This window comes from Abrus precatorius, unplaced genomic scaffold, assembly GCF_003935025.1.
Source record: "Abrus precatorius isolate BTA unplaced genomic scaffold, Abrus_2018 Scaffold7, whole genome shotgun sequence".
NCBI lineage: Eukaryota > Viridiplantae > Streptophyta > Magnoliopsida > Fabales > Fabaceae > Abrus > Abrus precatorius.
In genome coordinates, this window is record NW_020874417.1 from 17,383,448 (window position 1) to 17,406,465 (window position 23,018).

Genomic DNA, 23,018 nt, shown 5'->3' on the forward strand with positions numbered 1-23,018 from the left:
TCTATATAATCATATTTTCATCCAATCAATTTTATTTTTTCTGTTTCCTTTATTTTTCTCACGACTTTTCTCTTTTCTTCATCTTTATTGTGTTTTTCTTAATCTTTCTCATAAAACTAATTAACTACATTTCTGGTTTTTTTAGTTCGTTTCATTCTAGAATCATTTGGTTGTTTGGTATTCGTAATTTTTTCTTCAGTTTCTATATTTTCATGAAAAATGTTAAGTATAATTTTTGGAGTTGATTTAAATAATTACAAATATTAAAATTTAAAAAAAAAACTTATCACACCAAAAATATAAAATAGTATAAATATTTTTAAATAAAAAATTATTATTTTTAGATTTTAAAAATTAATCTTCAAGACTAAGATTTAAAAGAGTCATATTTTATTTATTTATATTTCACTTTTTCCTTCTAAATATCGATTATTATATTTTTCTTCACTTTTAAATTTTAGTTCATAAATTTGTAGTTATTAATGTAAACAAATTCACTTTTATAAAGGATTTATCCCAATTTTGTAAATGATTGGAATATTAACTTTCAGGAGATGAAAACTGTAATAATAATAATAATAAAAAATATACAAACACTTGTATCAAAAGAAAGATATTGTAAAAGAAAATTCCCATCAAGTGAAAACTACAATAATCAAAATTTACCATTTTTATTTTTTTCCGTAAAGGAGGAATAACAAAAAGGGGAAATTGGGGTAGCGCTGTGTAGCCGATAAAATTAAAGAAGACGAAGGTGAGTGAATCTTATCTGCAACTGCAACTGCAACAGCAACACTCTGTACGTGGAGAATGTTGAACCTCTCTGTTGCTTCACCTTCTTCGACTATTTGCTTTCTCCCAAAACCATTACCATTCAAATCATCCTTCACTGGCATTCAGCTCCGTCACTCTCCCACATGCTCCATTCCACCAACCAAACGCACCGTTTCGGTGGTTATGATGGCAAAGAGGGAAGAGGAATTGAAGGAAATTAGGCAAATGACCACCGAACAAATCAACGAAGAAGTTGTCGATCTTAAGGGCGAACTTTTCATGCTTCGCCTTCAGAAATCGGCTCGTAACGAGTTCAAGTCCAGCGAGTTCCGTCGCATGCGCAAGAGGGTATTGCATTTTTAGCTTAATTTTTAGGGATTAGTCTTTTATTTATTTATTTATTGTTAAGTTCTCTCTGTATGATTTTGACTTAGGGATAAGCTCTTTTGAACACAAAATAAGATAATATAAAATTCATTAATATTTTTTGTCATGGATAACGAGCTAGGACAATGGGAGTTTGTGTGAGAGCGTTGTTTGGTTTTCTGCTTTAACAATGAAATTAACTTATGTGATTAGCTTGATGTGTTCCTTACACAGGAAGTTATTCGAAGACTATTTCATCCATTACATTTTTCATCCTTATTTATGCTTTACTATATGTTTATATTCATGTAAACTATTTTACTACCTTTACACGAAGCATGGTAGATGATGGCTTGCTAACTCATTTGTCATTTTGTTTGGTTGCACTACAAAATTTATGTCATTAAAAGGTTAGGATTTGAGGACACGTTTCTAGAATCATGTAGATTAAATCTAACATAAGGTCATAAGCTTGAATCTCTTATTCCATAGTGTCTTTACTATCTAGGTGTCTGAAGAGAGAGCTCACTTAGAAACAAATTGTCACTGATAACTAACGTAATCAGAGTAAGGCCTATGGCCATTTCATGGTAATTGAGGCTGGCACACCCATGTGCTGTTAGATCCAGAAATGGTGCTACTATTTCTCCTGCTCTGGGATCACTGGCTGCCAGATTATGAAGAGAAGGCCTTGTCTTTGGTGCTTGATCAAGTAATGAGGCCTAGATCAATGCCCCTTGATGAATAGAATGGTCCTTCAACCCCTACATTTGATTCCAATTTCTAGCATATGTCTGATGAGACCTGCCACTTTTAATTGAAAATTATTATTCTAGCATAGCATCACACTCTATAAGCCACGAGCAGGGAAGTACTGTGAGAAATATATATGCATGGATATGGAGTAATTCAACATGTATGTAATACTTGAACTACGATTTTGATTTCCTCAATTCATTGATTCCCTTATAACTTCTAACCTCTGCTTGTTTTTTGAGAACGCTAGATGCGCTTCAGGTTTTCTTTGTGAACTAGTGTGCAATTGGTTGAGTTATAATCTTTTCTGTATTTTTGTCCTTTCTTTGCAATCCTTTTGAGTGTTTTTCCTGTCAAATCACTATATACTATAATAGTCTTATTTTCTGTTTATGGTGTGTTGAAGGGGCTCTGCTCTGTCCATCTATCTTGCTTTCTCTTTTGGGTTTTCTTTTGTCATGACTACATGTCAATACCAATTTTAAATCCATAATGAAATTCAATCATCCTGCTATTTTCCATTTCCATTTTCCACTTGTTAAACTGAGATTTTGTGAGAACTGAAATTGTCTTCTATCAGGGCCCATCTCTCACACCTAAGAAAAAGCTAATCAGGGAGAGGGCTCACTAGTTAGTCAGTTGGTAAAGAGACAGCACACTGGGATTTAGAATGCTCTGATACCATGTTGAAGAGAAGATATGCACAATGGAAAGAAATAATCTCAATCTGGCCTAGCTGATTCAGCCTCACGTTTATAGTTAATAGTGTATTATTACCTTTGCATATGACTTCAAATGGTTCAAGAGGGATTTACTAAATGCTGTGTTTCTTGGCTAGATGTTATTTTTGGATGAATGATGATGCGACTGTTAATGTCCATACAGATTGCTCGCATGCTTACTGTGAAGCGGGAAAGAGAGATTGAGGAGGGTATCAATAAGAGGTTGTCCAGAAAGCTTGATAAAAAATGGAAGAGAAGCATTGTTGTACGACCACCTCCATCTTTAAAGAAGCTTCAGGAGGAAGAAGCAGCAGCCGAAGCTGCCGAAGCAGAAAAAGCTGCATGAGCTAACACAAAAAATGTGCAAGTTACAGAGTTCAACGGTGAAAATTATAGTTCAGTCATAATTTTCTTGTTTAGATGGATACTGTTATCCCGTGTATAATATATTGTTTGTAGTAATGGTTCATGCCTTTTATTTTGTAAGAAAAGAGACATGGTTATCAAAATCATGATTTGTCCTTCAAATTAGGTAAAACATATTTTTAAACTCGGGAATTTCAAATTCATTAAAAGTTTGCCTTTTAGTTTGTTGTGTGAATAACTTGGGAGAATAAAACCAACCCAAATCTATTTTAAATCAAATTATATAGATTGAATTTTAAATTAATATATTTCACTTTTTATAAAATTAGATTAAAATTAGTTTTAAAATTTAAATTTAGTTTGAAATTGGTTTTAGAAATATATTTATTTAGCATATCAAGATTTATGAATACACACACACACATATATATATATATATATATATATATATATATTATTCTATACTTTTATTTTATATTAAAAATATCATTATAAGATATAAAATTTATCTTATCATAAAATAACTAAAAATATACATTTTATGCGTATACAAAAACGTATGATGTAGATAATATAATATTTATTTTTATTCATTTTATTAATATACGAATCCATATCGATAACGTGTATATATATATATATATATATATATATATATATATATATATATATATATATATGTGTGTGTGTAAATAATACATAACAGCAAGTAGTAGCAAAATTTAATTGGATAAATGAGCATGAAAAAAAAAAAAAAATATATATATATATATATATATATATGTATATAATATATATTTTAAATAAGACATAAACGGTGAATGAAGGGAAGAATAGTATTGCACATGCATTACTTTGAGGAATCTGGTTGAGATTTATCCATAAATACGGTCGAAGATGAAAACTAATTTTTAATAAATTTAATTTAATTTTATTAAATGAAATCTAAAACTTATTTCAATCATAAAAAAATGGATTGAACGTCTGATTTTTTTTAAAAAATCAAGATTTTTAATTTCAATTTGTTTTTTTATAGATTGGATCATTAAATCTAGAGTTTTTGCATACCACTGGGAATGACTATTATGTTTTTTGCATACTACTCAACGAAGTCTCTAAAGCCACTGCCTCTTCTACTGTACAGTTTCCCTCCCCTCTGAAAAAACAATGGACGAGGAACAACAGAAGAAGCACTTAGCAATGGTGGAGCGTCTCTCGAAACGCCCCCAAACCCATTCAGATAAGTCCGAATCTTCATTAGAATCTACTTCTTCTTTCCTCTCACGCTTCTCTCATCTTAAATCCTCCATAGAATCTCAACTCGCTCATTCCCATTCACTTTCATCAGATCCATCTCAACTCAAACTCCACTTCCACAATGTTTCCGCATCAATCTCCGATTTGGAGAAACTCGTCGCCGAAAACTCCTATTTCTTACCCTCCTACGACGTCCGAGTCTCCCTCAAAACCATCTCCGATTTAAAACTCGCCCTCGACCACCTCAGCTCCCAGCTTATCCCTAAAAAGAAATTCTCCTTCAAAAACAAATCTAACAAGAAAGACCAGAATCCACTTGTTACCGAACCCAAACAACCCCAACTTCCCAACCGCGATTGTCATTCACGTGATAAAACGATTCTAGCCGCGCGTGACTTGCCCGGGTTCAGAAACAAAGCTGGCGAGGTTTTGGTTGGGGCGTTCCGGGAATCAGAGGTTGGGGAGTTCACGGTTTCGGATCTCGATTCTTGCGAAGTGAGAATAATTGGTTGCGTGAGGGCGCTTTTCGTTCACAGGTTGAAGAATTGTAGGGTTTACGTGGGGCCAGTGACGGGGTCGATTCTTATTGAGGAAGTTGAGGGCTGCGTCTTCATGATGGCGTCGCATCAGATTAGGATTCACGGTGCTAGAGGAAGTGACTTCTACCTTAGGGTTAGGAGCAGGCCTATAATCGAGGACAGTAACGGCGTGAGGTTCGCTCCGTATTGTTTGAGTTACATAGGGATTGAAGAGGATCTTCGCGGTGCTGGTCTCGATGCCGAGACCGGAAATTGGGGCAATGTCGATGATTTCAAGTGGCTGCGCGCGGTGCAGTCTCCGAATTGGTCGATTTTGCCGGAGAAAGAAAGGGTTGTGATCGTTGATATATCTAATTTGAACAATGGGAACGAGGAAATTTGATCTCAACATTGTTTATTTCTTTCAAGAGCCGTGTGGAACCAGACTATTATTATTGAATGTAGGTATGCTCTGTTTTTCAAATTTTGATGATGAGATTCATGTGATTTTAACTGTACAACTGGTTTTTGAATTGTTTCTTTTTCTTTGTTGTTTATTTATACGAGTGGAGTGAGTATAGGAATGAAATTTATGTCGGGGGTTGTATGCTCTCCTTTTCGATTTTTCATGGATTTACGTCTCTGTTCCTTTTTATAAGGTGCTGACGGGGGTGGGTTCGGTCTGGTTATCCTTGCTCATTTTAATAATCTGGTGATTCTGGTAAGGAGAAAACTCGAACCATGCTAAACGTGAAGACTTCTCTTTAGCTCAAATGAAGTTTTTGCTTTCATCTTAGCAAAAGAATTTGTCAATTTAGACTAATTTTTACAATTTAATTGAATCAATGGCTCAATTTAATTGAGACAAATATATTTTTACTTAATATATTTTATCAAATCATCTATATTTCTTTGTTGTTTATTTATACAAGTGGAGTGAGTACGGGAATGAAATTTATGTCTGAGGTTGTATGCTCTCTTTTTCGATTTTTCATGGATTTTGATAATAAAAGCACAAACTTTATAATGGTATGCAAGTCTTTATTCGATAAATTCTTATTGAAAGAAAACTTCTAACTTAAATCAAGAAATTTATTGAAACGAAGTTTTAAAAAATAATAATAAAAAAATAATAATATATATATATATATATATATATATATATATATATATAAGATAAGTTATTTTTATTAACTTTTCATGAGCTCTTTTAAACATCCCTTAATTGTGTTCCCAACCTTAAAATGAGACTTAAGTTTCTTTAAATAAAGCTATCTGATCTACTGTAAAATCATTGTCTATTTTCGACTGTACTTGTATTGTTAAAGTAATATGCTTATAAGTTATAACTATGGATTGTCACCATGTCAGTAGTTACCAAATGAGAATAGGTGACTATTAGAATGCTTGCAATGTTTGGAGGGTCTGGGTTTTTTTTGTTATTGTAATGTCTGACTTTTATGGTTAATTGATGTTAGAAGTTTTAAATTATTTTCTGTTAGGATTGATTGTTACTGAGAAAAGACAATGGTTTTATAATTACAGACAAAATTGTTAAAAGTTGATTAATCAATAGCTTCGTTTCAGAATGAGTAATCAATACGTGAGTTATTATTATATACGACAATGAAGCTGCAAACTTTTGCAACTGGCAAAACAATCTCATTCATAATATCACCAGACAAAATACAACGTTTGATCGACAACGTCATCATCCAAAATACTGTAATTTGTGTCATTCATAATGTCACCCAGTAAAAGAAAGACTGTTAACAGAACCAAAATCGTAGTTAACAAGCTCGATACAAATAAAGAGAATACAACTTGCAAAATAGCTCAGTCAAAACAGAAGAAAAATAGTGTGAATGAGACGTTGTCCAATAACAGCGAATTTGGTTCAGTGTTTTTTTTTCCCACAGTTTAGTGTTATATGATGTTGATCAGTGGTATATTATGCTGATGCTGGGACTTCAGGTTCTGTTGGTTCTTCATTTTTATTTTTTTATTTTTTTATTTTTTTGTCAATGTTGGTATTACTCTATCAGTACCATTCACCCTTCGGGCAGGTTCGACCATCAATTATTTTCAGTTTTTCTCCAACACTGCATAGATGACCACATGACCCATAGACTTTTAAGCATAATTTTGAAAATCAGACTGAATTAGTCGAACTGAACCGGTTTAACTGAACTGATTTGGCCCCACACTTATAACCGCCAGTTTAAGAACAAATGGATAACCCATGCTTCGTGGGTGCTCCAAGAAGAAAGCCTGACATAAAGAACGAGAAAATATTTAATGAGAGTGCTTCTGTCAAAATTACGGTTTTTTTTTTTCAACAGATAAACAAATTTTTCATATAGGTGATTTGTCAAACAAATTCGTTAATCAAATAGACTTTATCATTGACACATTAAATTTTATTTTTTATCAGCAATGTCGACTTACGAAATAGCGACACAAATTTTATATTATTTAAAAACAAAATATTGGCAAAGTAACAATTAATACTAACTTAAATTAATGCTATATGATATAAGTGTTAGTTGAGAATATTTTAACACTTATTGTCGATTAACTTCTTTGCTACACTTGTGTTTGTATGTTGATTTCTGACATTTTATTATGTGTTAGTTACTTTGACTCTGATACTTGCTTCGTACTTCACACCTTTACGTTGCAGTTAAAGAAGTAATACACTTTTTTTTATCTATCAGTTTTTATCCAATTTAAAGTATATATATATATACTTATGTGTATGTCAGAATGTATATTGTTTGAAGTTTATTACATTAAAGAAGCTGAATTTGTAGAAGCAGTTGAAAAGGTTAAAAGTTTTTTATTTTTGCAATTAAAATTTAAATAATAATATTAATATTATTATGAATTTATGAAATTAAGAATATTTGTGGTGCTATGATAATTTCTTTAGTGTAAGTACAATATTGAAAATGTAAATATAAATCTCTTTTAATTTAATGTTCTCGTAATATTTTCTATTAGTGTTTGTTTAACTAGTTAATTTATTTTCGTAAATTTTTCTTTGGTAATTTTTAATTTGATATGTAACCAAAAACTTGTTCGGAAGGGCAAATGTACCCATCTAGAAGTAATAAAGGGTTCTTAAATTAAGTTCCCCAAATATCGTCCCACAAGGATTATTTTTCAATTATTAAGAATTTCCTAATTCAATTGTTTAAGCTTCAAATATGAGATTAATTAAAATAAAAATTTATAATTATAAACTAAGAACAAGGAATACAATGCACGTCTTGATTAAACTTATCGGAGAGGAACCTAGGGTATATGGGTTTTATTATTCAATTTTTATGTTATTTTTCTATTTAACTCTAAAATCAATTTTCTTGTGATTATCAATCATTCATACAAATACTATTAATACCCAATGGTCATGTAATATTAATATTCTTTTCTCTAAATTAACATCCCCAATGGTCATGCAAGACATCAATTAAAGAAAGCTTAAGGAGCCTATGAACTTGTTAATTTAATAACGATTAGAAGAGAAAGATTGGTTTGGTCCACATAATCTTTTGTCTCATTTTACCCTATAGATCTATTAATTAATTGTGGTACGATCGCCTGATGATATAATTAATTAAGATTAAGAAAGAAGCGCAATAGGATAAAAGTTAATCACATAGCAGAAATTAAATTCAGATTCAAACATCAAATTTTCATAAATTCATAAACAATAGTTCCCATAGCCCTAGTTATGGACTTAGTTACTCATGCTACAGAAAATAACTAAAACAATCATGAACAAAGACATAAAGAAAAGAAATAGAAAACTAGAGTGTAAGATGTGTTCCCGGTCTTCAAGTATGATCGCTCGAAGCTCCAAGTTTCCCCCAAGCATGTGCCAAAAATCCTGTGGAAGAGAGACGAGATGAGAGATGTATCCCAGAGTAAAAGCCAAGATGTCAAAAATGGTGTGTAAAAGATATCTTCAATGGTGTATCAGGTCTTCCTTTAATAGGGTTTGAAATCCCTAAAAACTCTTCATTATTGGGCTTTCCGCAGATAAGCACAGCCGTGCAAGGCCTTAAGCACGACCGTGCATGGGCTTGAAGCACTCCCGTACTTGTTTAAAGGCGCTGGGCGTGCTGACTGCTGCAAAGCTCTAATCTTCTATCAATTGGGGCCCAAAATGCGCCCAAAATATACTTGCGGCCTCTTTATACAAAACTGCACAATTAACAAATAAATTAGTGTAAAACTCAAATAAAATAAAGATCAAATATGAATATATGGGCTATAAAAGAGGGCCTAATTATAGACTTATCAATATGTAAGATGACTAAAATTATGGTTATTTTATATTAGAATGGAAAAGTCTATGAAGGAAATGAGGGTATAATATTTGAAGAAAATAAGAAGATGATTAAGATAGAACGTGAAATTATTTTTGAAATGTTGAAAAGAAAGATACATATAAAATTGAGATTGTGCAGTAGTAATATAACTTCTAGACTAATTTCATGAATTTTAGTTGATGCAAGGAGTAGAAACCACACAATTTTAGATGTATGTGATGATGTTGTTGCACAATTGTTAGGTTTAAGTTTATCACTTTCACTTATTAATGTTAGTGACAATGAAGAAGAGTATGCAATTGGAAGAGATAATATACAATATTTATTTCAATAATATAATGTTTCAAATTTACTAATTTATTAATAAACATGTGTCATTGCATATGTAGATGAAGAAGATGAAAGACAAATTCTTTTAGACAGTTCTTCTGATACTAATTTGGATGATGGTTTTGATTCAATGATCAATATTTCAAACATTGAAAGAAATAGCGATGTGCAACAATGATCAACAGGTATAATTTTATATAATAAATTAATTATAAAATTTTTTTAACTAACTGATAAGTCTGTAATTAGGCCCTATTTTACAGTCCATATATTCATCTTTAACCTTTATTTTATTTGGTGCTCACACTAATTTATATATTAATTATGCAATTTGGTATAAAGATGCCGCAAGTATACTTTGGGTGTGTCTTGGGCCCAAATTGATAGAAGATTAGAGCTTCGAGCCCATGCATGGTCGTGCTTAAGGCCTTGCACGGCCGCACTCATCTACGAGAAGCCCAATTATCAAGAGTCTTTAAGATTTTCAAACCCTATTAAAAGGAGATCTCAAGCATCGTAAAGAGACCGTTTTTACATCTAGTATTTGGCTTTCGGATACACTTCTCGTCTCTTTTCTCTTGCATGGGATCCTTGGCACATGCTTGGCGAGACTTGGAGCTTCGAGCGATTGTACTTGAAGACTGAGAACTCATCTTATTCTAGTTTGCTTTTCTTTAGTATGAGTAACTAAGTTCATAGCTAGGGTCATGGGAACTATTGTTCATAAATTTATGGGAGTTTTGACGTTTGAATCTAAATTTGATTTCCGTTTCGTGATTAGATTTTATCTTATTGTGTTTCTCTCTTAATCCTAATTAATTATATCGTCAGGCGACCGTAGCTCGGTGAATTAATAGATCTATCAGGTAAAATGAAATAAAGGATTAGGTGGAACAAATCAATCTTTTTCTTCTAATCGTTATTAAATTAACAAGTTTATAGGTTCCTTAAGCTTTCTCAAATTAATGTCTTGTATGACCATTGGAGTTGTTAATTTAGAGAAAAGAATATTAATATTGCATGACCATTGGGTATTAATAGTATTCGTATGAATGATTGGTAATCACAAGGAAATCGAATTTAGAGTTAAACAGAAAAATAATATAAAGAATTGAATGAGAAAACCCATATGCCCTAGGTTCCTCTTCAATAAGTTTAACCAAGACGTGTATTGTATTCTTTACTCTTAGTTTTATAATTGATTTTATAAATTCTGATTTTTAATTAATCTCGTACCTTTGAAGCTTAAACAATTGAATTAGAAAATTTTTAGTAATTGGAAATCAATCCTTGTGGGACAATATTTCAGGAACTTAATTTAAGAACCCTTTGTTATTTCTCGAGGGTACACTTGCCCTCCGAACATTAACATTATAGAAGTTTAATACAGATTCTGTAATACCTTTTTGGAATATAAGTTCACACTACACTGCTATTAATTAAGAACACCATTATCAAGAATTAGATTTTTCCGAGTTGCATTCGTCACAATCATGGATACAAGGAGATACATTATATGTTGGGAAACTCTTTGACTTTAAAGAGGAGGTTAAATTGGCGATTATTATGCAATGAGAAAATATCAAATATTTTTTGTGATTAAGTCAATAATGACAACTCATGTTGTGAAATGTTGAATTATAATACGAAGTCGTTGAAAAGAAAGAGCATTGTTACCCAAAAATACAAATAACTAAAAAATTATGAAATGGGGTGGTAAGGATACATGCGTAAATACAATTATTTCTCAATACCACAAAAAGTTGTATTCAAATTTTATTTATTCATGCATTTTGGTACGTGAATTTCAATTGATATAATTTTTATTTGTTTTTTTTTAAATAATGTTTAAATGATCATTAGCTGAGACATATTGATTATTTTTATTGACATGTATGGTTAAATGAGAACCATTAATACTGTAAAAGAAAGTAGTTATAGCAGTTAAGAATTAGTTAATTTAGTTATCCAGTTCTCTGGTTTGTTTTCTTGTTCATTTGTAATATGTATATATATATATATATATATATATATATATATATATATATATTGCATCCTTTCATTTTAAATATATATAATAAGATCAAATCAATAATACTGTACACCTTCACTTGTTTCTTCTTCATTCTTCTTCTATTATCCTCTAAGCCTGATACCTTACATGGTATCAAAGCTTCTATCGATCCATGGCTTCTATAATCCCCCAATCAATCTGCCATGCTTCAAACCTTTTCAAACCTAGTATCAGAAAAATTAGATAATGGAAACTTCTTGTCTTGGAAACATCAATTTCTTGCAGTAATCAAAGGTTACAAGCTTCAAAAGCATCTCAAAGAAAATGAACTACCAAAAAGGTTCTTAACAGAAGAAGATAGTGTAGCTGGCAAAGATTCAGAAGAATTTCAAATTTGGGAGCAACAAGATTCTCTTCTCATGTCTTGGCTACTAGGTTCCATGACAAAAACTTTCACTATTAGAATGATAAGATGTGATCATTCGTATCAGATTTAGAGTAAGTTGAAAAAAAAATTTGCATCTCAAACAAGAGCAAAAATAAATCAATTATAGTGTTAACTCAAGAGCATAAAGAAAGAAGGATCTGTGTCTGGATATTTGCTGCAAATAAAGAAAGTCTCAGATGCACTTGCAGCAGTTGGAGCTCCACTCACGAATGCCCAACATATTGATGCTATATTAGCAGGATTACAGGAAGAATATGACCTTTTTGTTGTCTCAGTTACATCTCGGATAAACCCTTACACCATTGATGAAATAGAAGCTCTTTTGATGGCTCACGAAGAGCGCATTGAAAAAAAGAAGGAATACTGAACTTTCTTTTCCGATTCAAGCAAATCTTGCATAGAGTCAAAACAATATAAGCAATTTCAATCTTCGCGGAGAATATAATAATAGTAGAGGTGGAAGATTTAATAATTCAAATTTTAGAGGTGGTCGTTCATACAGAGATGGTAGAGGAGGTTGACATTTTAGAGGACCAAGATCAAATAATTAGTCCAAACCTTCTTGCCAACTTTGTGGCAAACTAGGGCATATTGCTTAGGATTACTATCAAAGGTTTAATCAAAATCTACCCCATCCCTTCGCTAACCAAAATAATCAAACCTTTTCTGCTTTGAATACAACATCTCAGCAATAAGCATATGTTGCCAATGTGGAGCCTAAATCATAAACATTAATCGTTACACCTGCTTCAGTAGTAGATCCTATATGGTATCCTGATTCAGGTGCCTCAAATCACATGACATCGGAAGTGTCTAACTTGCACACTAAAGTTCCATAAAATGGTCACGAATCTTTACAATTTGTCAATGGTATAGGTATCCATATAAAACATGTTGGCAGTTCTAAATTTGTTTTTGAAAATTCTCTCTCCTTTAGTTTTAAACAATTTACTCCATATTCCTAGAGTTTGTAAAAATCTATTGAGTATCTCATAATTTTGCAAAGACAATAAAGTTTATTTTGAATTTTTCTCTGATTATTGTTATGTTAAATCTCAGGACACTAAACAAACTCTGCTGCAAGGAACTCTTAAGAATGGACTGTATGCCTTTGATAATCTTCTCTCAACTACATTGAGTCAAAATGTGTATTCAAACAATATACACTCAGCATGTTATTCAACCAAAAATGTAAATTTTGATCTTTGGCATGCTAGATTAGCTCTTAGAGATATTGAATCAATAAATGGCATTCTAGATTAGCTCATGTATTCAAACAAAAATGTAATATTTTTATTGACAATGATAAAGGAGGAATTGTTTGTGAATCATGTTGTCTTGCTAAGTCACATCAATTACTATTTCAAAATTCTACTGCTGATTATTATACTCCTCTTGAACTTGTGCATTCAGATATTTAGGGACCTTCACCTCTTGCTGCAAATAATGGTACAAGATACTATATAACCTTCATTGATACCTTTTCACGATATACTTGGATATATTTTTTATAGAATAGGTCCTAAGCTCTTTCTGCATTTTAGCATTTTAAGACAATGACAGGATTACAACTACAAACACAACTAAAGGCAATTCAAACAGACAATGCTAAGGAATATCTTGCTTTTCAACCTTATCTTAACTCAAATGGGATTATTCATAGACTGTCATGTCCTTATATACATCAGTGAAATGGGTGTGCAGAAAGAAAGAACATACACATTACAGAAACTGGTTTATCTTTATTTGCTCACTCTCGGTTGCCTTTAAAATATTGGAATGAAGCTTTTGCTACTGCTGTACATGTTATTAATTGGTTTCCTGCATCATCTCTTAATTTTACATCCCCATTTGAAACCCCTTTTCAAAAAGAACCAGATTATTTTCAATTAAAGGTTTTTGGTTGTAGGTGTTTTTCAAAGCTTAGGCCTTACAATAAACATAAACTTCAATTCAGATCTCAACTATGTACATTTGTTGGACAGTGTCTATCATAAAAGATTTAAATGCTTAGCACCAGATGGAAAAATTTATATAACTAGAGACGTTATTTTTTATGAATCTATGTTTCCTTTCAAACAAAATGATAATGATATATCAACTCAGTCTAATAATCTGTCAACTACTACTAATAATGTACCACTTATTAAAATAATTTCTATTCCCTCTTCACAACCCACTCAAATAAAATCTTTATATTCTGATTCCGCTGACTATAATTATGTTGTTCCTATAGTTTCTTGTGATTTCAAAACTGAAGTTTCGAATAATGGTCGTCAAAACCAACAAGAAATCTCCAACCATACTTCTCAACTCAATACTAATACTCATCTTATGATCACTGTCTTTAAACCTCGAGTCTTCACTGCTATTACAGAAACTGCACCAACCTCAATTAAGTCAGCCTTGCAAGATCCAAATTGGAAATAGGCTAAGCTTGATGAGTAGCAAGCTCTATTGAAAAAACAACACATGGTCTTTGGAAACACTTTAAGCAGATAGACATGCAATAGGCTGTAAGTGAGTCTTTAAACTTAAATACAATCTTGATGGCAGTATAAGTAAACACAAAGCTAGGCTTGTTGCAAAAGGCTTCCAACAAGCAGAAGGCTTTGACTTTAAGGAAACGTTTAGTCCAGTGGTCAAACCAAGTACAATCAGAACTATTTTGACAGTTGCTATGTCCAAGCAATGGCCAATAAGGTAATTTAACTTCAATAATGCCTTCTTAAATGGCGATTTAAGCGAGGAAGTATATATGCTCCAACCTCCAGGATTCTCTCAAGGATCTTCCAACTTGGTTTGTAAGCTTAAGAAAGCTCTTTATGGCTTAAAACAGGCTCTCAAAGCCTGGTTTGAGAAACTCAACTTTACTTGTCTCATTTTGGGTTTACTCAAGCCAAGTGTGACTCATCTTTATTTCATAGAATTACCACCAAAGAAACTATCTTCCTTTAATCTATGTAGATATAATAATCACAAGTACTTCATCTTATGCCATTTCTTCCTTGATCTCAGAGCTTCATACAATTTTTTCCTTAAAAGATTTGGGGGATTTACATTACTTTCTTGGCATAGAAGCAACAAAAAGAAAGGAGGGTTGTCTATTTCTTTCACAAACCAAATACATCTCAAACCTGTTATAACAAACAAAGATGAGAGATTGCAAACCTGCACCTACTCCTATTACATTTGGTCTTAAGCTTTCAGCCCATGAAGGAACACCTTTTTCTGACATTTTGCTGTACAAGTCTACAGTTGAAGCTCTTCAGTATGTAACCTTTAGTAGGCCAGATATTGCTTATTGTGTAAATAAAGTATGTCAATTCATGTAAAATTCACTTGACTCTTAATGGAAAGCGGTAAAAAGGAATCTACGATACTTACAAGGAACCTTAAATCATGGTTTACATCTTCAACCATCCACTCATTTACAACTCCATGCTTATTCTGATTGAGATTGAGGATCGGATCCAAATGATAAAAAATCAACATCTAGTATATGTGTTTACCTTGGACACAACTTAATTTCTTAGACAACTAAGAAACAATCAGTAGTTTTCAGGTCCAGTACAGAAGTTGAATACAGAAGTATTGTAGTGACCATCACTGAACTCATTTGGCTGAAGACTTTGCTCCATGAACTCTAAGTATTTCTCCCTTCAGATCCCTCACCAATATTTTGTGATAACCTTAGTGTTGTGCTTCTCACAACTAATCTCATTTTACATTCTAGGACAAAATACAATAAGTTTGATTTACACTTTGTTAGGGAAAAGGTATCCCAATCCCAAGTTTCAATTCTTCACATTCTTGCGACTTCTCAAATGACTGATAATTTTACAAAAGTTGTCTTTTCTTCATTATTTCATCTATTATGTTTCAAACTCAATATTTCAGCTAAGCCTTCACCTAAGTTTGAGGGAAGTGTAAAGGAAAGTAGTTATAGTAGTTAAGAATTAGTTAATTCAGTTGTCCAGTTCTTTGATTTGTTTTCTTATTCATTTGTAATCTGTATATAAATAAATAAATAAATAAATAAATAAATAAATATATATATATATATATATTGCATTCTTTCATTGTAAATATACATAATAAGATCAGATCAATAATACTATACATCTGCTCTTATTTCTTCTTCATTGTTCTTCTATTATCCTCTAAACCTGATACCTTACAAATACTAATTTCATTAATCCAAGAGAGAATAAGTGGATAATTTGATATTCAATTTCATAAAAAAAAAGTATGAAAAATAAAATAAAAAGCAATTGTGATAATACTTGGTGACTAGGATGAATGATATGCAACATTAGTAATAAATCCACATTTTATGGGATTTTAACTTGTATTTTTAGTGTTATTTAATAGAAAAAGTAGACTTAGGGAGTGTAAATAGCACAGAAACATCATTTTAGTCAAATATCATAGGTTTCTTAATTTCTTGGTTAATTTGCATCGATTTACATAGATATAATTTGTAATTTTGATTATTTGAATAATTGCGCAGAATTTTCTAGGCTTATTCAATAGATTTTTAGCCTTTGAGAAAATTTGAGTTGAAAGTGACAACTTTCAGAGTGATAATGGATACTACAGCAAGCTAGATCTAGAGAGCAGACCAAAGTGATCACTTTCAAAATCATAATAGACACTACAGAGACCCCAGATTGAAGAGGGCCTATGCGTAGACACTTTGAATCCCATAGTGGACATTCCAGAGAAGTCCAAATTGACTCAGTCCTATGTGTAGTCACTTCTATTCCATAGAACACGCAGTGTGCATAGCCACTTTGAACTCATAGTGGACACTCCAGAAATGGATGGTAGGATGGAAGCTGCGCATAGCTACTATGGGCGACGACCACTGTACTATAAATAGAATTTTAGAAATTAGGGTTAGGGATCTTTTTCCACACTTTTAGATTTTTGTCATTTTAGGAACACTTGTAGAGCTTAGGTCAGCCTTAGGTGATAGCAAGGACTCAACCTAGAGTTTGATTTATATTTCTCTTTACTTTCCTTTGATCTTACATCTATGTCATTGAATTCTCTTCATTTCTCTTTTATATTGTTGAGACTCATCCTCATGGAGGGCTAGATCTTTTGTAATCCTTAGTGAGTTCACTTGAATTCTTGAATTCTTGGGTTATGAATGTTTAATATAATTCATTTTCCTTCATGAATTTCTTTTTTCCAATCCTTTGAATTGAATTAATGGTTGAATGAGGGAGACATTGCTTAATTAACCCTAATTCATTTTAATGAGATTCTTAACTTGGGTTACTTAATTCTGAATTAATTTCTAAAGTTGCGTAATCTTAGAAAAAGGGGTTAGAGTCCATTGAATTTGTTTAAATTCATGAGTTTTGAGATTGATTCTCGCTTGTTGAATTAATCTAATTTAGAGGAAGAGGAAGAGTGCTAAATATTAAGAGGAATAGGGATAGAATGACGTGAATGAACTAAGGATTACTACTTTTTATTGATTGAATTTGATAATCTTGTTATTTGCTTTTTACATTGAATCTAGAAATCAAACAAACCCCCTTTTTTACTTGCTTTCATAGTGAATGTATATAAATATGTTTAATGCACATTTTCAACCAAAGTCATCGGATACAACCTAGGCTTGCATCATAGACTACACAAAATTTTCTCCATACTTTGATGAGGATTAATAACAAATCTTTATGCAATCCAAGCGATCATCAATTACCAAGATGGTTACAATACATGCAATTTCATACTCCTGGGACGGTTGACAAAATTGAGGCCAATGATTATGTTAGAGGTAATGTAGTGGATAATATATTTAGAGTCTTTCATCGATTGTTTTGGTAATTTAGGCAATGTCATGAAGCATTCAAGTTCTATAAGTCTATAATATAGGTAGATAATACATTTTTGTATGGTAAGTACAAGTAAACATTGTTAATTGCTACAACTCAAGATGACAATAATACTGTGTTTCCAATAGCGTTTGCCATTATTGAAGGAAAAACATTGTAAGCATGAGAATGGTTCTTAGCGATGATTCGTTTGAATGTTACTGAGAAGACCATAATTTCTTTCATATCTGATCGTCATCAAAGTATTAAAGTTGTTGTGTATAACCTACACATTAGGTGGCAACCTCCCAATGCTTATCATGTTTGTTGCATTCATCACATTGCAAGCAATTTCAATAGAAGATTCAAAAGTATCACCTTGAAAAGTAATCTCATCAAATTAGGTAAGTTTTTTCTAACATGTATTTGGATTAATTAATCCATATATGTTTTTCACCATTAACCCTATCAACTCTATACATATAGCATATATACCCTGCAAGCAAAGATTTGAAGTAAAGCTTAATACATTTTGTTTGCATTCTTCTAAAATTCAAAATTGGATTGATAACGTATCAAAGAAAAAGCAAAATTTGGCTTATGATAATGAAAGGTGTCACTGTGGGCACATAACTACTAATTTTTTAGAGTATGTCAATAAGGTTTCAAAAAGGGGCAAGAAATCTTCAGGAAGCATATGAAACATACGAGTCTCTGGCCTTCATCTTTCCACCAAAGCTGTAATCAACTGCCAGTCAATAGAAATACTCGTCAGCTGTGCAACTCCAGCAAATCTTGCTAATATCAAATGAGGAAGAATCTCTAGTGGAACTTCTTCTATGCCAGCAGATATGAAGTGACATCTCCTTATTCTCCAAATTAGGTGTTCACGTCCATCCAAAATATGTTCTCAAACATAAATAGACTGATAGGACAATAATGAACCATACTCAAAGCCGAAATTTAATACTTTATTATAGGACGAAGATGATGCCATCTGAAATATATTTAAACAAATAAACCATAAACTTCATATTTTAAATGTAAGCAATATATAATTAACAAAAATAATTTTATTTTATTATTAAACAAATTCTACCTTAAACAGAATTTATGAATTATTGTATTAAAAAATAACTCTTTTATTAAATTTACTTACAATTAGTATTTCTACAAAATATATGTAAATAATGGTGGCATATAATAGCTTTAAAAAAATTATATATTAAAAATTTCATTATACAATTTTTTTTTATTTAAAACTTTACTAATGTAATCAACTATTATATTTTACTACACTTAAATTAATAATTTTAATACATAAATTTATTATTATTAATCAAACTTATATAAAGAACATCAATTTTTTAAAAGATTTAAATCTCTAAATTACTAATTATTTATTTTATTTAATTTTTAGTATTTTTTTAAATTAACATATTCAAATATATTTATTACTAATTTGATGATGAATATATTACACCTTCATTATAATTTTTATTTTAATTTTATCAAATATTAAGTATTATATAACATTATGGATAAACTGTAATTTCATCAAATATTAACTACTTATATAACATATTATAATTATATACTTTTAAGTTTAAATAAATACATATATTATAACTACTGTAATATTTTATAAATTCATATTTTTTTTCACTTAAATTATTATTCTTTTAGTCTTTAATTTTTCAAAATAATCTAATTTATAATTAAATGATGATTTTTTTTAATTTCAGAATTTTAAATTATTTACTATTTCTTAATTATGTGACAAATTATTTTTACAAATTTAACAATTGCAGTTTTTTTATCAATGTAAATTTATTAATTAACATATTTTTTTATTATTTTAATTTTATTTTGTCACAAATATTTTTTTATTTTATTAATCTAAGTAACAATCACATGTAATTCTAATTTATATATTTATCTAATTTAATTATTTTACATTTCTCAAATTATTTATATTTATATATAATTAAACTTTAGTTATTTTAACATGATAATATGTACAATACTAAATAATATAAACATTAGTTTTGCTTTTAAATACAATTTTCTACCTTAAAAAACTAAAATATTATAATATATATTTTAATTATATATTTGATAATTCTAATTTCAAAATATAAATTTCTATTTTCTTATTTCTTCATTTTATTCATGCAAAAAATATTTTAAAAAATTAAATATTTTAATTTTTGCTAACCTTTACTCTTGGAGTGTTGAATGAAACCAATATCTTACACTCTTACTCAGATTCTATGACTCTCTTCAATAATTCTTCCTGAAATGAAAAATAATTTTATTTATTTAAAAATATATTAATATTTATATTTAATATAAATTAGCTTCTTTGTCCCTTACAAATTCTCAAAACAGCAAAATCATCGCTCTAAAATGATATTTTTTTCTCATTGGTTCTACTGTATGTTTCTAAGGAAGAAGACGAAGTGGAGAAGAAGCATAGGGAGAGAGGTGGGCAAGAAACGGTTCAGAAGCTCTGCCATGTAGACCAATTAAAAGTGTGTCGGTCCTGCTTATGTTGACACACATGTCGACTAAAATAGTGCTTAAACAAAAGTCGAATATGAGCTGTCCAATATTATAAGAAACATTTACGTGTTACAATTACAATTATTAATGATTTTTTTAAATTTCTTTCCATTATTAGTGTGACATGTGGGATCCGGATTCTCTCCAGTTCACGCAGGAACTGGGCATCCAGTCATTTTTTTGCTTAAGCGAAAAAATTCGCTTAAGCGAAAATGGGTTATTTTCGCTTAAAATCATGACAAAATGGCTTAAGCCAATTTTCATAAAACAAATGACTTAAGCGAAAAAAAATGGCTTAAGCGAAAAAAAATGGTTTAAGCGAAAAATGGCTTAAGCGAAAATAATAGGCTTAAGCGAAAAATGGACAGAGAGTTTTAATTTTCACTCAATTTTCTCTTCTCCTTTTCCCTAAACATAACATTTTCTCCTCAACAATATTCCGGTACTCTACCGGTTATTACTTGCAACAGAACCAGTATACTTGCCGTATTTAAAGGAAAATAAACCAACACTCTTATACTTAACTCTTCTTTTTCCCTTCTAACTCTCTTCAACCTCATACCTAACTCCTCTCCTCCTCTTCTCATTCTCACATCACCAAATACCTATTTCTCCTTTTTTTCTCTATACTCAACTCTTCAATTTCCTCTTCTTCCAACGTCATTACTATATCACCCGCTCTCCTTGTCTACATTCATTCTTAATCCTCTATTTTCTCTACAATCAACTCTTCACTTTCTTCTTCCTCCACTACCAAAAATTTTTTATGCAAAATTAGCTTAAGCTAATTTTTCTGGCTTAAGCGAATTGTGTATTCGCTTAAGTGAATTATTTTATCTTAAGTGAATTTTGTGTGTTTGAAGATATGAAGGCTGAGTGTAGAGAAAAAAGAAGATTAAGAATGGATGTAGACAAGGAGAGCGGATGATATAGTAGTGACGGTAGAAGAAGAGGAAATTGAAGAGTTGAGTATAAAGAGAAAAGGGAGAGATAGGTATTTGGTGATGTGAGAATGAGAAGAGGAGGAGAGGAGTTAGGTATGAGGTTGAAGGAAAAGAGAGTTAGGAGGGAAAGAGAAGAATTAAGTATAAGAGTGTTGGTTTATTTTCCTTCAAACACGGCAAGTATACTAGTTCTGTTGCAAGTAATAACCGGTAGAGTACCGGAATATTGTTAAGAAGAAAATGTTATGTTTAGGGGAAAGGAGAAGATAAAATTGAGTGAAAATTAAAACTCTCTGTCCATTTTTCGCTTAAGCCATTTGTTTTATAAAAATTGGCTTAAGCCATTTTGTCATAATTTTAAGCAAAAATAACCCATTTTCGCTTAAGCGAAAAAATGACTGGACGTCCAGTTCCCGCGTGAACTGGAGAGAATCTGGATCTGTGACATGTGTCCAACTTTCTTTAGTGTTGGTAGGTAGCTTGACAATACTTAAAATTCAAAAAAATAAAAATTAATTTGTATCGACACTTATACCACGTGTCATACCTCACCCACATCGAATTTGTTTAACAATTATCCTATATAGAGAATTTGTTTATCTGTTCATCCCATTTCAGCAAAAAAATCCAAAAATAAATAGATAGTTTTTTTTTTAATTATGCTACACTTTGTTGTATCAAAATGATGTGTCTTTAAGATATTTAAATTTATAAAAAAAATAAATTTAAAATCAAATACAATGAAAGATCAGCAAAAGTCATAGAAAAAAGGAAAAATAAAATGAATTTAAAATACTTGTCACTTTTTCTTTAATCTAAAACTATCAATATTCAAATACCACGTTAAATATCTGGTTAATTTAGATTAAATTGAGTTGAATTTTCATAAGTTTTAACATAGACGACATTTACATGGACTAACTCAAAGCCTCATGCTAAGTTGGAACAGCATTTTCCAATTGATCTACACGTTTAATAACATAAATAAAGGGACAGTCCTACATTAAGCAACGTGGAGGTGCATGCCTCTATTTAATTTCAAAATGTTCAATAATTATAATATTAGGTTGTTATTTAAGTCTCAATCTTTAGTTTTGTTTCTATTACTCTTTTTATAATCGAAATACGATATTTTATCTTAATATTACCATTCAATCTTTTTGAATCCAGCACCATATAAATATGTAAAAGAAAACTTGGCACTTAACATCATCCTGACACGTGTAAATATATAAAATAGTATCAACAATACGCTCCTTTAAGTGTGTTTTCTATTAGTCGGTAACATTTACATAGGTTCCACTAATTAATATAAATGAATTTATTTATTTATTGAGCTTTATTTTTGTATTAATAAAAGTAACATAAATTTTATTCAATAATAGAATATATATTTAAAATGTATTAACACTCTCCCTATCTTAAAAATATCTCGGCCTTAATGCTATATACATGCATGCACTTCCATCTAATATTTTTTTACTGAACATTTCATATTTAATTAAACAAAAACACGTGCTCTATTTTGGAAATAGCTCCCCGTTTCTTGGTAGATGAATACATGCACCTCGATCCATTTAACATTTAATATTAGTTTGAAAAATAAAATAGTTTATTAACATTCTATCAGTATTGTTACTTACTTTAACATCTCTTATTTTTTATTTTGTTATATTATATTATTTATTTGGGGTATCACTTTCTTTCTTTTATCTTCCAAAAAGGAGGAAGAAAGAGGCAAAAGTAGGCCGTCCGTTACGACCAACTAAGTGCAAAGCAAGTCTTCA

General features: G+C 30.7%; 2 protein-coding genes across 2 annotated transcripts; both read left to right on the forward strand.

The window, feature by feature from the left end:
• The first annotated feature begins 691 nt into the window (after window positions 1-691).
• On the forward strand, window positions 692-3,185 carry LOC113872650 (50S ribosomal protein L29, chloroplastic). The gene is made up of 2 exons (XM_027510357.1): window positions 692-1,122; window positions 2,782-3,185. Exons 1-2 carry the CDS (start codon window positions 811-813, stop codon window positions 2,962-2,964), a joined length of 495 nt encoding a protein of 164 aa, XP_027366158.1. The 5' UTR covers window positions 692-810; the 3' UTR covers window positions 2,965-3,185.
• Window positions 3,186-3,805: 620 nt separating this feature from the next.
• On the forward strand, window positions 3,806-5,257 carry LOC113871574 (tubulin-folding cofactor C). The gene is made up of 2 exons (XM_027508665.1): window positions 3,806-3,851; window positions 4,129-5,257. Exons 1-2 carry the CDS (start codon window positions 3,806-3,808, stop codon window positions 5,160-5,162), a joined length of 1,080 nt encoding a protein of 359 aa, XP_027364466.1. The 3' UTR covers window positions 5,163-5,257.
• The last annotated feature ends 17,761 nt before the right edge of the window (window positions 5,258-23,018 follow it).

Excerpts from the sequence above, each read along its gene's own strand:
- LOC113872650 (XM_027510357.1), top strand. The coding sequence starts at position 811 with ATGTTGAACCTCTCTGTTGCTTCACCTTCTTCGACTATTTGCTTTCTC. Across the intron at positions 1,123-2,781 it reads TCCGTCGCATGCGCAAGAGG|ATTGCTCGCATGCTTACTGT; the intron begins GTATTGCATTTT and ends ATGTCCATACAG.
- LOC113871574 (XM_027508665.1), top strand. The coding sequence starts at position 3,806 with ATGAAGGGAAGAATAGTATTGCACATGCATTACTTTGAGGAATCTG. Across the intron at positions 3,852-4,128 it reads GCATTACTTTGAGGAATCTG|TTTCCCTCCCCTCTGAAAAA; the intron begins GTTGAGATTTAT and ends TCTACTGTACAG.